The following is a 15,719-nucleotide window of genomic DNA, read 5'->3' on the forward strand; positions in this document are numbered from 1 at the left end:
TGGGACAAAAATGTTATAATAAATCACTGCACGACATGCCAATCAGGTGGTGACAGAACTGTATGTGTAATGTGTGTATTGTTTATAGCATTAATGCATTGTGAATGCCCATTTAGATACCTCTGTTGACCCAGGCATACTGTAGCATGTGTTATAAATGTGTGAGGCATCTGAATGCCCCAAAATATGATCTCTGGGATTTATACAGCTGTCTGCAGGCAGGGTTTCAGATTGGTTGTATTGTTGGCATCTGCATAGATTATTCCAGAAGCAGAGAGACTAGGATACTGGATATCATTGAGGGGTGTTGGGGGAGAAGTTTGCACCCTGTCGTTGAGGATCATATGAACAGACTTTCAAAAACGCAACCAATAGCTGGCTTCAAATTAGGAATGCAGGAAATATAGCCTGCTAAGAAAAATTATTAGTCAACTTGTAAAATTATCATCTTTTTAAAATATTTAACTATTGATATTTAATGGGGAAAGGAACATTTCACAGTGTTTTATAATGTTGTATTTCTTCTGTAGAAAGTCTAGTTGTTTTAGTTTGGCCAGATTAAATTTATTTTTTAAATTTTTTGTTATTTATTATTTTTTAAACTAGTTTTAGGTCACTATTATTAGCCCCCCCTTATTCAGGAAATATTATAAGTGAAATGTTTCAAAAGGTGACTTCTGGAGCAATTTTACAATATTTATCTTCAATCAAACTAAAATATTTTACATGGCTGTTTTTAGTGTTGTTACTACGTGTATGTTTTTTGTGTGTGCGTGTGTGCGTGTGTGCGTGTGTGTGTGCGTGTGTGCGTGTGTGCGTGTGTGCGTGTGTGCGTGTGTGCGTGTGTGTGTGTGTGTGTGTGTGTGTGTGTGTTTTTCGATGCATGATTGTTAAGAAACTGATACGATTATATATTGTATATTTTGCCATGAATATAGCCAATGCTATATATATGATATGGCATTAAAACATAAATGAATAAATACATTATTTGCCCCCTTAAGAAATGTTTAATTGTTTGATCGTCCAGTAATTTGTATAATTAACCTAACTTGTTTAGTTAACGTAGTATTTACCTAATTAGGTTAACTAAACAAGTTAATTAGACAAGCCTTTAAATGTCACTTTAAAGTGAATACTAGTATCTTGATAAATAACTGAAACATATTGTGTCATCATGGCAAAGATAAATGAATTAATCATAAGAAATTAATTATTAAAACTAATATTTTTAAAAATGTGTTTTAAAAAATCTCCTTTAAAAGCTTATTTTTTAATATATGTTTTAAGAATTTAAATTTTAAAGTATGGTTTATAATTTGGACTTCAACTGTATAATAACTTTGTATCAAGCAATTAATGCCATAAATATTTTTTTTGCTTTGTTTTTAAAAAGTAACCATAAAATTTGTTTAATCTAGGGTGCTTTAATAATTAGATTTATTGATTTATTTTTTGCTCTGTACAGGAGTGAAGAAAACCGGTCGCCAAGATGTCTGAGTGAGTATATGAATATACATAATTCATATAAAATATAATTGAAGTCTGAGTCTGTTTTTGTTTTGCTAATCTGTAATTCATTCACTTTCCTATTGCAGAAAAAAGATGACATCGAGCCGTAGGCACCATCTCAAGGTACAGTAGAAGATAATATAATATAATATAATATAATATAATATAATATAATATAATATAATATAATATAATATAATATAATATAATATAATATGATATGATAATATAATATAATATAATATAATATAATATAATATAATATGATATAATATAATACAATATAATATAATATAATATAATATAATATAATATAATATAATATAATATAATATAATATAATATAAACTAAAATATAAAATATAATATAATATATGAGCAATATCACATGAGTAGCAGTGTGATATGGCTATATATCGGCACTGGTGGGAAGCGTGCGTTGGATCGAGGCCGCACGCCGAGTGCCTTAGTGCCGATATACAGCCATATCGCACTGCTACGAGTGTGATATTGCGTTTATACAACAGTTTGACGGCATAATTGTGTATATAAAAACAAAATTAAACATGGATAGTCTCAAAACCTTTTTTTTTATGAGGAACTACTTTCTTCCGGATTCAAATCATAAGCTGACAGTTAAACAGCCGAGGAAGCATCTATTAAACTTTAGCTCTGTAGTGTCTGCTTTTTGATGGCTGTATGTGGGCGGAGTAATACACAATGGGTAAAGAGGCTGTACGGGTGCTGTTATTACTTATAAATATATCAGCCAATCAGATTTGAGAACCAGACAGAACTGTTGTATAAAATATAATATAATATAATATAATATGATGTATAATATAATGTATAATGTATAATATATAATATAATATAATATAATATAATATAATATAATATAATATAATATAATATAATATAATATAATATAATATAATATAATATAATATAATACAATATGTTTTTAAATTCAGGATAAAATCAGCATCAGTTTTAATTAAACTAAATAGTTTTTTCCCAATATGTTAAAAAATCACATTTATCATCTCATATAACAGTATATATACAATCATTTTCTGTAAGTTCACTCAGCTAATAGTTTATTGTCCATATGGAAAAGTGTACCGCATTTTAATTCTTACATTTTAAAGGATAACCTCAAAACAGCTCTCATACATTTATTTTTCTTAATTTATTTTGGAATGTTTTTGATTAACAGTGTAGAAACAAATATTCATGAAATTAAAACGCCAATTACAGGATCAACATAAATTATTGCTAAATAAAATGCAAAAGGTAAACACTGAACACTCAATTTATTTATGTCTTTGAATTACATTTCGGCCCCCTTTATGTCTCCTCCAAAATCGTTTGATGTCAGTACTGCCAGTACTTTCCCTGTTATCTTACGAACTTAATTAACAATATTAATTTTTAGAAAATATATTGTTTGGTATGCTAAAATGTAAATGTAAAAGTGCAGATTTTAATTTTACACATTAAAAGCCCTCAGAAAAGAGATCAATGTCCCTTTCATTTAAAATCCTAAATACTTATTTTGTATTCTAATTGATTAACAGATATTTTGTACAGTGTACTTTTTTGGTTCGTGTGTTTATAATGATTAATAAAATAACCAAAGACAATGGGACAAGCAAAGACAACTTAAATAATAAGACAATGTAGTAAGAAAAAAAATAAAAAAGAAACTGCTGATAACTTAAAATATACATCCATTAACTACTAAAAAGTGGGAAAAAGCACGCCTGACAACATTTTAAGCGAAAGTATGTTTTGATTAATTAGAGTTCAGCTTAACTGTAAGTCTGCAGTCATTTGTTAATATATACCTATAAATATACAAGGACAATCACATTTGACAACCATTACTGTAAATCTGAAGAATCTCATTTTTAGCATTTTAGCTGAGAGTCACTGCCTTTTCCAACCTGCTGTACATTTTTTTCTTATAATATATACACCTACTTCTGTCTGTGGTGTTATTCTTGCTTCTGCCTGGAAGGTTGCACTCATCTATGATGAAATAATGTAATATGCGACAACCCAAAATAAACAACAGAACATACTAGGAGACAATCAACGTTCTATTTCATCTATACAATACGTGTTATATTAGACTTGAATGCATTTAAAGGGCACCTACGGTCAAAAATCTACTTTTCAAGCATGTGTAGACATATGTGAAGGCATAGTGTATAGACCATCGAATTGGTGTGATGTAAACACACACAGTCCTTTTTTTCAATTTAACAACATAAAAACGGTGGACCAATTGGAGCGGTTTTTAGATCGACCGCAACTTGACGTAGGACTGCGGTCCCCCCTCCTACCAATATTGATTGACAGCCGCGCGTCACCATATACTCAGTTTATTGTTTCATGTCTGCCATTTTCAGCGCGAGAGTCAAAGGGAACACCCTTGCTCTATTTTTAAATGTAAGGCTTAAAGCTAATTATAACATTCACCACATGATCGCTGTAATCGGAATTATTGTTTGTAACTTTGTTTGTTAAGAAGGTTTGCAACCATGTTTACTTTTCATTGCGTCTACCTTAAACTTCAGTCATTTTTTCTTGCGGTCACAGTAGCTCCCTGTGATCTTATCTAGGTGCAGCTGGAAAGTGTGAGCTTTCTGTCAGGGTACACACAGTGGCGCTTCCAGGCAGCGGCTGTCCGCGGCGCCCAGCCACGATTCGGGACACTTCATATTTAGCACCATCTGAATAGTTTTATTTTAAATAACATGCATATGTGCAAGTCTGGTGTTCCGTGTCGTGGCTCTGAGCGGCACATCTGGTGCCTCAGTCAAAGTTAATTCAGTGTGCGTGGTTATTAGTCTCGGTGTACAAGCTCGGCTCTATAAACTAGCACACAGTTGGCTGTAAAACTTTACAAAGACACAAAAGATTTTGTACTCTCTGCTTGGTCTGTGTCCGAGTCGTACATGTATGGCTGAAAGCTGGTCTTCTCACTCATGTTGCTTCTCTCTGTCTGCCTGTTTGTTGCCAAACACAGAGCAGGGGAGCTCTTGGCTCCGCCACCTTGTTATGCTGGGCAGGAAGTCGAAACTTATTTTCATATAAAGTAACACGCCCCTAAAACAGCGACTTGTGTACACGCCCCCAAAATAACCCTTTTGAACACATCATAATAAAAAGATCTGAACTGTGTTTTGAACTGAACCTAAACTGGCACACTCAGAAGAACCATAATATTAATATTAAATCCTAAAAAAAAGGGGTAAACTACAGTATGTGCCCTTTAAAGGGACAGTTCACCCAGAAATGAAAATTGACTTTAGTTACTCATTCTCAACTGGTTCCAAACTGGTTTCCAGTCACATGCCGGTTGGAGTTTCTTTCTTTTGTTGAGCACAATGAGAAGAACAATTTGATGTTTTAAAGAATGTAACCGCTAAGAATGGGCGAAGCAGTTTCGCAGAAGGTAGTGCTGTCGTCTCACAGCAAGAAGGTCGCTTGTTCAACCCTCGGCTCAGTTGGCGTTTCTGTGTGGAGTTTGCATGTTCCCCAACAGTCCAAAGACATGCGGTACAGGTGAATCTGGTAGGCTAAATTGTCCGTTGTGTATGTGAATCTGTGTGTGGATGTTTCCCAGAGATGGGTTGCAGCTGGAAGGGCATCCGCTGTGTAGAAACTTGCTGGATAAGTTGGCGGTTCATTCCGCTGTGGCGACCCTGGATTAATAAAGGGACTAAGCCGACAAGAAAATGAATGAATGAACCGCTAATGATGAAATCGGCAATCATTGACATCCATAGCAGGAAGAACAGATACTATGAAAGTAAATAGTAACTGGTTGCGAACATTTTTCAAAATATCTCTATTCGTGTTCGACAAAAGAAAGAAACTCAAACAAGTAACGGATGTATTCCTGTAGCGTGAGCTATCACTTTAAATCTTGAGTTGTTTAAATTAAACCATTAGGACTTTTCCTCAAATGATGATTTGTATGATGAGAATGTTGCGACTCCTAAAAGCATCTGCAGCCGTATATTATGTAGCAAAACATTTCATGGTAAGGCTTAACGAGAAAAAACCCTCCTGTTTTAAATGGAAATACATTGACAAAGGAAGTTTTACATGTCAGTTGATTGCATTGGGTCTCTATAGTATTGTCTGTTGTCTGACCTTATCAGTTTTCATCCTTATTTGTGTAAAGATATGAGCACAATACTTTAATGCTGTGATGGTGAATCCAACTCTTATATTGTTCCACAGAGTTTGGTGTTGAGCATCACAAAAGGCCTTCTGGAGAAGGAAGTTGTGGATACCGCTGCGGCCAAAGAGGCTTACATGGCAGAAAACTGCGCTCCTCTGTCCATGCCCTCCTCTACACAGGATCTGCAGGTCTGCTGCTTCAGAAATACACTGAACATCATTTTACATTCGATCGCTGGAAATGTATGTTCTTTACATTTTGGCTGAAAAATGTTTAATAATAATAATAATAATAATAATAATAAATATTTTAACTAATATTTCATTTTATTTCAGCCACATTTTCCCTTTTCAAATATAAATTAAAAAAACGATTTTTTAAAGACAAAAAATACACTGAACATCATTTTACATTCGATCACTGGAAATGTATGTTCTTTACATTTTGGCTGAAAAATGTTTAATAATAATAATAATAATAATAATAATAATAATAATAATAATAAATATTTTAACTAATATTTCATTTTATTTCAGCCACATTTTCCCTTTTCAAATATAAATAAAAAAAAACGAATTTTTAAAGACAAAATATCTATGATTAAATTATATATATATATATATATATATATACATACTGTATACAGTTGAAGTCAGAATTATTAGCCCCCTTTTTAATTTTATTTTCTTTTTTAAATATTTCCCAAATTATGTGTAACAGTGCAAGGAAATTTTCACAGTATGTCTGATAATATTTTTTCTTCTGGACAAATTAATTAATTTTGGCTAGAATAAAAGCAGTTATACATTTTTAAACACTATTTTTAGGACAAAATTATTAGCGCCTTTAAGCTAAATTTTTTTCCGACTGTCTACAGAACAAACCATCGGTTTACAATAACTTGCCTAATTACCCTAACCTGCCTAGTTAACCTAATTAACCTAGTTAAGCCTTTAAATGTCACTTTAAGCTGTATAGAAGTATCTTGAAAAAATATCTAGTCAAATATTATTTACTGTCATCATGACAAAGATCAAATAAATCAGTTATTAAAGATGAGTTATTAAAACTATTATGTTTAGAAATGTGTTGAAAAAAATCTGCTCTCCATTAAACAGAAATTGGGGTAAAAATAAACAGGGGGGCTAATAAGTCAGACTTCAAATGTATATACACATTATAGCTCAACATAATTGAATACACCCTATTTAAAAAAAAAAAAATGAAGATTTTTTTCCATTTCTCAGTGAATATAGGTCATATATTTTGGTGCTTTCAAACAAAACAGATTTGTTAAACAGATATATTTATTAAAATAATATTTTTGTCACCAACTATATTTGAAAGATAAACAGAAAGATAATATGTTTAAATTAATGCAAAATATTGCAAAAAAAAAAAAGAAAAATACTAAATTTCAACTACATTTTATTTATTTTATGTCTTCTTTATTTTTGTTTTTTAAAAGTACATTTATTCAATATTTTCCACTAACATTTAAATTTGGGCTTCTAATTTTTGGACCATTATTACAAGTTATTTTGTTAGATTAGCTCTAGATTAATCGGTAATGAGTCCGTCTAAACCGTCCTGTTTTAAAATGTTGATGTTGACTGAACACTTTTCTATTGTTATTCAGTGCAAACGCACTAGACCAGGGGTGGCCAACCCTGTTCCTGGAGAGCCACCTTCCTGCAGATTTCAGTTGCTACCCATATCAAACACACCTGAACCAATTATGAAGAACTGAACACCATGTGATAATTACAGGCAAGTGTGTTTGATATGGGTTGCAACTGAAATCTGCAGGAAGGTGGCTCTTCAGGAACAGGGTTGGCCACCACTGCACTAGACGGACATGCATAAGTTCATGAGTAGTAAAGAATGGCTTATACTGCATACTTTTAAAAACCTTTTAGCAAAAGATGGTTAGAAAACAGAGGTTTACACTTTCTAAAATCATCATTTAGGAGCTGTGCAAGAAACTTCACCAGCAAATCGACAAAGTTGATGAGGAGAGATATGACTTGGAGTCTAAAGTGGGCAAAGCAGCTAAAGAGGTAAATTCTGACAACATAAATATGCTTAATCTAACATTACTGATGAGGATTTCTGTTGAAGCTGTATATTAGGATGTCCAATTCTGTCTTTAGATTGAGGATCTGAAAATCAAGGTGGTCGACCTGCAGGGCAAGTTCAAGAAGCCTGCCCTGAAGAAAGTGCGTTTGTCAGCCGATCAGATGCTTCAGGCTCTGCTGGGCTCCAAACACAAGGTGTCTCTGGACCTGAGAGCGAACCTGAAACAAGTCAAGAAGGAGGTCAAAGAGGAGGTGAGTGAAATAAGAGACTGCTGTGAAGATAAAATCTATAAAAGCTACAGTCAAATAAAATGATTTACTGAAGACACCCACTAAATTGTCACACACTGTAACAAGTATGCGAAAAGGTCCTGACAAAAATAAAAAGAATAGCAATGACGATAGGGGACAGTGTAGGCCCAATATACTAATTTGAATCTTTATACTTTGTCACGTTCCTTGTTTTGTTTTTGCAAATCTAAAATAAACATTAAATATATCAATTAAATTGTAAATGTGTAATGTATAATTCACACATCTATTGTTAACATTTGAATAGACACTTAAAGTGCCATGAAACCCCCTCGTTTTAGCAGGGTGTTTTCACACCTCTACTTTGGAAAAAGTCAGAAAAGTGGGCGTGTCTAGCTCTGTTTAGGTGGGAGTGTCGGAGGAAGAAAAGTGGGATGGTGTGGGAGTGTCTATTTAAGCACGCGCGAGTTTCAGAGTCAAAATACTCACACACACACAGGAGAAAGTGATGGTGTTTAACCTACATGGACATCTGTAGTCGAATTATTTGGCAAATTATTAAATGGTGGACTTTAACTGCAGTTTGGCTCTTTCATTCAGAGAATTCATTCATGTTCCTCGCGACAAACGAGATATTTGATTCGAGGAACTGCTCTAAGCGAATGAGAGAAAAAAAAACTCAGCATTTCCCGGAAACTTAGACGCACACGGCAGGTAGCGTCAGAAAGCCACGTGTGTTATTCCGGTCACAAAATGCGGTGAAAATCCTACACAAGGTTAAAGTTTGGTTGTGGTGCTAACATGTTTACACTCGGTGCAATAGTTAGTTCGATACGAACAAACTGAATAAACAAAGAGCACTGGTCACTCACTTACCAAATCTGTAGAGAAAGGACAATCACCAGCAACTAGAGCCGCGTCTTTATTTAGAGGAGACTACAAGCGAATCCGGATCTCAGCGTTTGCAGATGAGAACAGCTCTCAGGTAAACAATAATCCTCCTTAGACACGTAAGTTATTGTTGTCGAGCGTCGCGTACACTGTTAATCCACACGTGAGTCTGCGCTCTCACGGAGAGAAAATAAAAATGAAACTTAACTGCAGCAAACTATAAAAGCAACACTTCACGCTTGTTTTGCCAACACAACGTGGCGTCTCTGCCATCTACACTCTGGCAGTAATGAATATTAATGAAGTTGCACAATAGAGCGCGCTGATTGGTTTGAACCAAGCCTTACTCATGCATTAATGCAGCACACTCTGAGACGTAATAAGACTCACTCTGGCACAGACGCCCAGTCTGCATGCTGGAATACACGCTATTATGTCATGACCGTGACGCAGCTTCAAAAATTCGTTTCAAACCGGAAGTACGAATTTGCTTGAAATAACGCAAAAACAACCAATTTACACTTTTTAGTGAAATATAGGTGTCCTAATAGTGTTTTTAGCAGTGTGGGACACATATACGACTGTCAACAGCTCAAAAAAATGTGTTTTGGTGTTTCGTGACCCTTTATTAATACACTTTTATATCTCTTTGTACATTTTATTTCTGATGTGGACACCAAAACTGCACAGTCTGTGTTTGACCCATGTTTAAATGTTTGTTTGTTCTTCACACTCAATCCTTTTCTCATAACGCAGGCTGCAGATGTCGGCGACTGGCGTAAGAACATTGAGGACAAGGCTGGTATGGGTGGCAGAAAGAAGATGTTTGAAGGCGAAGCCGCCTAAATTCCTGGACATTTCTTTAATTAGTTGTTGTAGGAATTCTACAGAGCTGCGCATTCACTGATCTTTTTTTTTTATTTTGCAATAGTTTTGTCTTCTCTGCTTTCAGTGCCTCAATTAAGCATTTGTTGTATGCAGCATGCACATCCTGAAAAAGAACTGTGTGTCATCAAAGAGCCACTACCATTAAATCAATGCTTTTGAGGAAAATCTCTCTACGCTTTTTATTTATTAATTAATTACATTTGTTGGGGGTTCAATCAATTTTCGTGTAATTTGTCTAATTTAAATGTCACTGAATTAATACATTTAAATAAATGATTGATTAAAAATGTAATGTAACTTTTTAATAACATAATTGACCATTTTAAATGATGGATTTAATTAATTTAACTCAAATTTAAGTTTAATAATTTTATTTGAATCCAATTTAATTTAAGTTAATTTTATTATATTTTATTTTATTTTATGCTAATTTAATTTAATTAAAGTTTAATAAACATTTAATTTAACTTAATTTAACTCAAATTTCATTTAATTTGAGTTAATTTAATTTAATTTAATTCAAATTTTATTGAATTTAATTAAAATTTTATTTAATATAATTGAAGTTTAATAAAAAATAATAAAAAGCTTATTTAATTTATTAATTTTATTACATTATATTGTATGCTAATTTAAGTAAAGTTTAATAAACATTTAATCTAACTTAATTTAATTCAAATTTATTTTAATTTAATTTAAGTTGAATAAAAAATGTATTTAATTAAAATTTTATAGAATTTTATTCAAGTTTCATTTATTTAAATTCAAATTCAGTTCAGTAAATTCAATAAACATTTAATTTAACTTAATTAAAATTTAATGGTTTAATAAAAATTGTATTTAATTCAAGTTTAATTAAATTTAAGTTAATTTAATTACATTTTATTTTATTCAAGTTTAATTTAATTTATTTCAATTTTTATTTAATTTAATTAAAGTTAAATAAAATGATTTAATAATACAATTTTTGATTAATTAAAGTTAATTTTGTTATATTTTATTTCATTTTATGCAAATGTAACTAAATTCAAATTTGATTGAATTTAAGTTTAATAAAATTTTTATTTAATTAAAGTTTAACAAAATTTAATTTTAATTAAACTTAAAAAAATAATTTTATTAAAATAATCCAAATTTAATTTAATTTATTGAACTTAATGTAATTCAACACACATTATTTTAGTTTAGGTTATTTTTATGTTTTTATTTATGTTCAATTTAATTTAATTAAAATTTTACTTAATAAAGGTTTAATAAACATTTAATTTATTAAAATAAACATATACTTTTCTTAATTTACTAATTAAAGTTTAATTTAATGCCATCATTCTAGACACTAAAGCAAGGTCACCTTGCAAAATAAACATTAATATACATTATAAACAAACATCATAAATAAATAAAGCCATAAATACAAAAAAGCTCACAGTACGACTTTAATAATATAGGCATACACATCATTTACTTATAATTGAATTACTAGATCAAAACAATGGATTAAATTAATTGATTTAAATCAACTGAACGTGTTTTTCCCACATAACATCTGGAAGAAGAAATGCTTTATGGTGAGTAATATTTGCTCTTTATCTCTCTGCTTTGTTTGATCTGGTGTGTATCTTGGTGTGTAAAGCTTTGCTGCATTTTCAGCGCCCACATATGCATCTTGAAGGAAAGGAAATTTATGAGTCTTGCCGAGGAAGGACTCGGGATATTTCAGGAGCTCAACAGTCTATTGGTCTGGACTGGAATCCACTTCCATAAAGAGGACTCCTAAGATCTGCTGAGCCATCAGCGCACAACATATATATCCTATTTAATTTTTCTCTCTCTGGGGCTCACCAGTCTTTCCAGTTCTTCTTCCACGTGTGTCCTGCCCTCTTCTTCTCTCATAGGTGAGCGTCAATCCACAACTCTCTCTAGATCTGTGTATAAAGACGCGTCTGTGGGTGTAAACACAGATGCTACATATCTTGTTCTATGTACTGTTTTTTTTTTTTTTTTTTGCATCCACTTTGTGTTCAGACATATTTTTCATGAATATTCATGAGCAGATAAAATATGTTAAATATGTTGACATTACATTTTGACTGCTGTTACCTCTATTTTAGAAAGTAGTTTGTTTATTTTGTGTTTGTTAATTGAAACGGTTCCTTAAATATTCTGTTCTAATCTGCTCTAATTGACATGCCTCAGAGAGGAACTGCTGCTCATTTAAATATTCTAATTATTCTAAATCTGTTCTAATTGATTTGATTTCATTCAATATGGGCTGCTCATTAATATTCATGAGCAGAATAAGCAGTATGCAGTTATTAATAACCTAAAATGTCTTTATTAAGAGAAAAGTACGTTAAACTCTTATCTATTATTTCTTCAACAACTAAAACTGAAATATATATTGAAATATTATATTTTAATCAGTTCTAGGTGATAGCTGTGTTGAAACATTGTTCATTAATATTCATGAGCAGATAGAATATGTTGTTTTTTTAAGAGCTATGAAGGACTAAAATATGTTTTGCTGTTGAAATATACAAAAAAATCAAAGCTTTGTGTATTTTTAATGGTTATATGAATTTTTATGTATGCGGTGAAAGGAAATTATACAGTTAAAGTCAGAATTATTAGCCCCACTTTAAGTTTTTTCTTCCTTTTTTTAAATATTTAAATATTTCCCAAATGATGTTTAACAGAGCAAGGAAATTTTCACAGTATGTCTGATAATATTTTTTCTTCTAGAAAAGGTATTATTTGTTTTATTTTGGCTAGAATAAAAGCAGTTTTAAATTTTTTAAGCACCATTTTAAGGTCAAAATTATCAGCCCTATACTATATATTTTTTAATAATCTACAGAACAAACCATCGTTACACAATAACTTGCCTAATTACCCTAACCTGCCTAGTTAACCTGATTAACCTGGTTAAGCCTTTAAATGTCACTTAGTATTTATATATATTTTTATAGAAGTGTCTTGAAAAATATTTAGTAAAATATTATGTACTGTCATTATGGCAAAGATAAAATAAATCAGTTATTAGAAATGAGTTATTAAAACTATTATGTTTATAAATGTGTTGAAAAAAAATCTGCTCTCCGTTAAAGAGAAATTGGGGAACAAATAAACAGGAAGGCAAATAATTCAGGGGGGCTAATAATTTTGACCTCAACTGTATATGCATTTTAACCACACTTGTTATTTTAGCTTTGTTTCATAAAAATGAAAACTAGATCTATTAAGAAAGCACATTATGTAAATGTTTTTTCTTCTCCTGAAAAATTACATTAAAAAATTCAACTGCTGTAATCCATTTCATAAAATTGAACGAATATGCTAATGATTGCAGCCTTAAATTGACAAATTTGATCACAAACTAATATAATAATGAAATCCTCTGTTTTTTTTTTAATTGGATGTGTGTAATGGCCTCTGAATAGAGCGGCTGAACTCTGGTATCATGTTTAATGACCTCTGGACCGGTACTTGAAAAGTCAAGTGTCAGATGAACATCTCAAAGTTTTGGGCTAAAGTTAGCCTCCCTGAAGGCGTCCCTCCTTTAATTTATTACCGCTTCTGTTTAAAACGACGTGAAAGTGCTTGTCCTGAATTAGCTGATAAACTCAACTGCCTTGTGAGTCCTAGATGACTAAAGACTGATTTCTGTCCATTTCAGGGTGTGACCGCACTGAACCGCCAAGATGTCAGAGTAAGTATTCAGATGTTTTGTAATGTGTTTTTATTAGTTTGTTTGATGATGTTTGTTTTTAACAGAACGTCTGAATAGAATTGCACCAACAAGGATGAATCTACTTTGTCTAATAATTCTTTTCCACCAAACTTTTAATCTTGTTTTAAAATAAGCAGCCTTAAAACCGTCAGTTTAATCTTAGATTTAATTCTGCAATAAATCTGGCGTAACTATAATCTTGCTGCTCCATCAGATGTCAGTTTCAGCTAAGGTTTAACGTATTATTGAGGAGGGTTAAACTGTAAAAATGGTTACTTTACATAAAAATAGGACACTTACTTTACATAAAAAAGTAAGGAATATTTACTTTACATAAAAAAAATTTGGACACCTTTGTAACTCGAACTCCTAAGTCTTCTCTTAAGTCGACTTGAGCTCTCAAGTCGTACTTATAAGTTCACTCAAAAAATAATGTTTGCTGTTTGACGCCCTAAAGTGAGCTGAGGCAACATAATTCTTGAGGTTTTTTTTTTTTTTTGGAACAACTTTTTTTTTTTTTACGTTCAATCCACTTAAATTTTATGAAAGCTAATAAGTTAACTTAAATCCTTCATGTTGTCCCAACAGAAATCAATTGTATGGAAAACAGCATTTTTTTTTAAAGTGTTCACTGTAAAATGTAATTAGTTACTTAAAGGCAATTGCCTTAAAAGCAGCAAGTTGACTTTACAAAAATAATGGAAGTAAACCCATTGTTACTTGGAACTGTTAAGCTGACTTAATTTTTATAATTGTGCTTGTTGTACTCACTTTTTTAAGTCAACTAATGCTTTTTTTACAGCGTCAGACTATTTTAGCATATCTGTTTTCAAATAATTACTGTAATTATTACAATATTACATACTTGGTGCTTTATTAAGTTTATAAAATCTACTATTATAGCCTGTATTGAATTTAGAAGACACACTGGAGTCTGGAAGAACAGATTTATTTTAGTTACTGTCATTTTGCTAGATACAGAAAAGCTGAAAAAAACCCTCCCCAAATATAATAAATGTGTATGGGAAAAAGTGATTAGTTTACTTTTATTTTAAAAAGTGCATATGATTTGCATAATAATAAAAAATAAGTCAACTTAACATTTCCAAGTTACAACGGGTTTACTTTACTTTTGTAAAGTCAACTTGTTTCCTGTGAAGGCAATTGGTTTACTCGCTTTAAGTATCTAATCACTTTTTACAGTGTATTGATCGTTTACTTAATAATTTGAAAGCGTCAGGTTTACTCGCTCATTTAAGTAAAGACAACAAATCACTTTAAAAGCAATGGGTTTACTTACTTTTTAAAGTGAAGTCAACTAATTTGTCAAGTTTAAGGTGTAAGGATTCCCAAAATGGCAGCGCTTTTTTGGTGTACACTGAAAACCCTTATAAGTTGACTGAACGAAATTAATTGAGTAAACTCGTTGCCTCAATTTAACTGAGTAATGGAGTCTCTCAAAACTTGCATATTTAAGTTTATTTAACTTGCCAGTTTGGTCGATTATACTTAAATTGTTCAGTTTAGTGTGTGTGTTTATGTGTGTAATTATATACTATAAAAAATAAGTAGCCATTTATTCCCATTATGATGAATAATTATACATGAAGTCTTGATTTCTGATTAAAAAAGACCTTGCACTAAAAGGTTGCGCATATTATAATTTTACTGTCAAGACTACATTAAAAAAAGACCTATTCTTTTCAAAGGATTAATTGTGATTTTGAGCTTACTCTACTTGAAATCTTAAGTTTATGCATTTTCATTGTATACAAGTTAAACTACAAATATTTTTAGTTGACAGGACCAAAATGCTTAATTTTAAGTAATGTTCAGTCAATTTTACTTGATTGTTTAAGTAAAGACAACATTAGGGTTTACAGTGTACACCATTAGCTCGTACTTATTTTTACATGTTGATTCTCATGTTTTTGGTCCCCATCTTTATAATTATTATCCTAAATGCTCCCAACCAGTGTGATCTTTTTTTCAATTAAATTTAAATGACACCTTTTTTAACCCAACGGTTGAGTTTGTCAATATTTGAACAAACATTCCCTTAATAAAAGGTTTTGGTTGCTTGTTCAAACAACTTATTTAAAATGAGTTGAAACATCACAACTGTTGAGGTTTCTTTTTGGGTCAGGACAACATGAAGTAAGGTATG

The 15,719-nt window shown here is 31.4% G+C and overlaps 2 protein-coding genes across 10 annotated transcripts in view; both read left to right on the plus strand.

The window, feature by feature from the left end:
- The window catches only part of tnni2a.3 (troponin I type 2a (skeletal, fast), tandem duplicate 3), a 27,600-nt gene extending 17,609 nt beyond the window's left edge, over window positions 1-9,991 (plus strand). For 7 of the 8 annotated variants that reach the window (XM_073941929.1, XM_073941930.1, XM_073941932.1 and 4 more), the window contains 6 exons: window positions 1,469-1,500; window positions 1,599-1,635; window positions 5,773-5,901; window positions 7,684-7,773; window positions 7,867-8,043; window positions 9,691-9,987. In XM_073941929.1, coding sequence (XP_073798030.1) covers window positions 1,493-1,500; window positions 1,599-1,635; window positions 5,773-5,901; window positions 7,684-7,773; window positions 7,867-8,043; window positions 9,691-9,780 — 531 coding nt within the window. In that variant the 5' untranslated portion in view covers window positions 1,469-1,492 and the 3' untranslated portion in view covers window positions 9,781-9,987. Of the gene's footprint in view, window positions 1-1,468; window positions 1,501-1,598; window positions 1,636-5,772; window positions 5,902-7,683; window positions 7,774-7,866; window positions 8,044-9,690 lie in introns of all 8 variants that reach the window. The other variant, NM_205575.3, reaches the window with a different exon arrangement.
- Window positions 9,992-11,611: 1,620 nt separating this feature from the next.
- Window positions 11,612-15,719, plus strand: part of tnni2a.4 (troponin I type 2a (skeletal, fast), tandem duplicate 4) — an 11,311-nt gene continuing 7,203 nt past the window's right edge. Inside the window, exons 1-2 of one of the 2 annotated variants that reach the window (NM_001009901.2) lie at window positions 11,612-11,717; window positions 13,499-13,531. In NM_001009901.2, coding sequence (NP_001009901.2) covers window positions 13,524-13,531 — 8 coding nt within the window. In that variant the 5' untranslated portion in view covers window positions 11,612-11,717; window positions 13,499-13,523. Of the gene's footprint in view, window positions 11,718-13,498; window positions 13,532-13,860 lie in introns of those variants that run through there. The other variant, XM_005163149.6, reaches the window with a different exon arrangement.

This window comes from Danio rerio, chromosome 25, assembly GCF_049306965.1.
Source record: "Danio rerio strain Tuebingen ecotype United States chromosome 25, GRCz12tu, whole genome shotgun sequence".
Classification (NCBI taxonomy): Eukaryota; Metazoa; Chordata; class Actinopteri; order Cypriniformes; family Danionidae; genus Danio; species Danio rerio.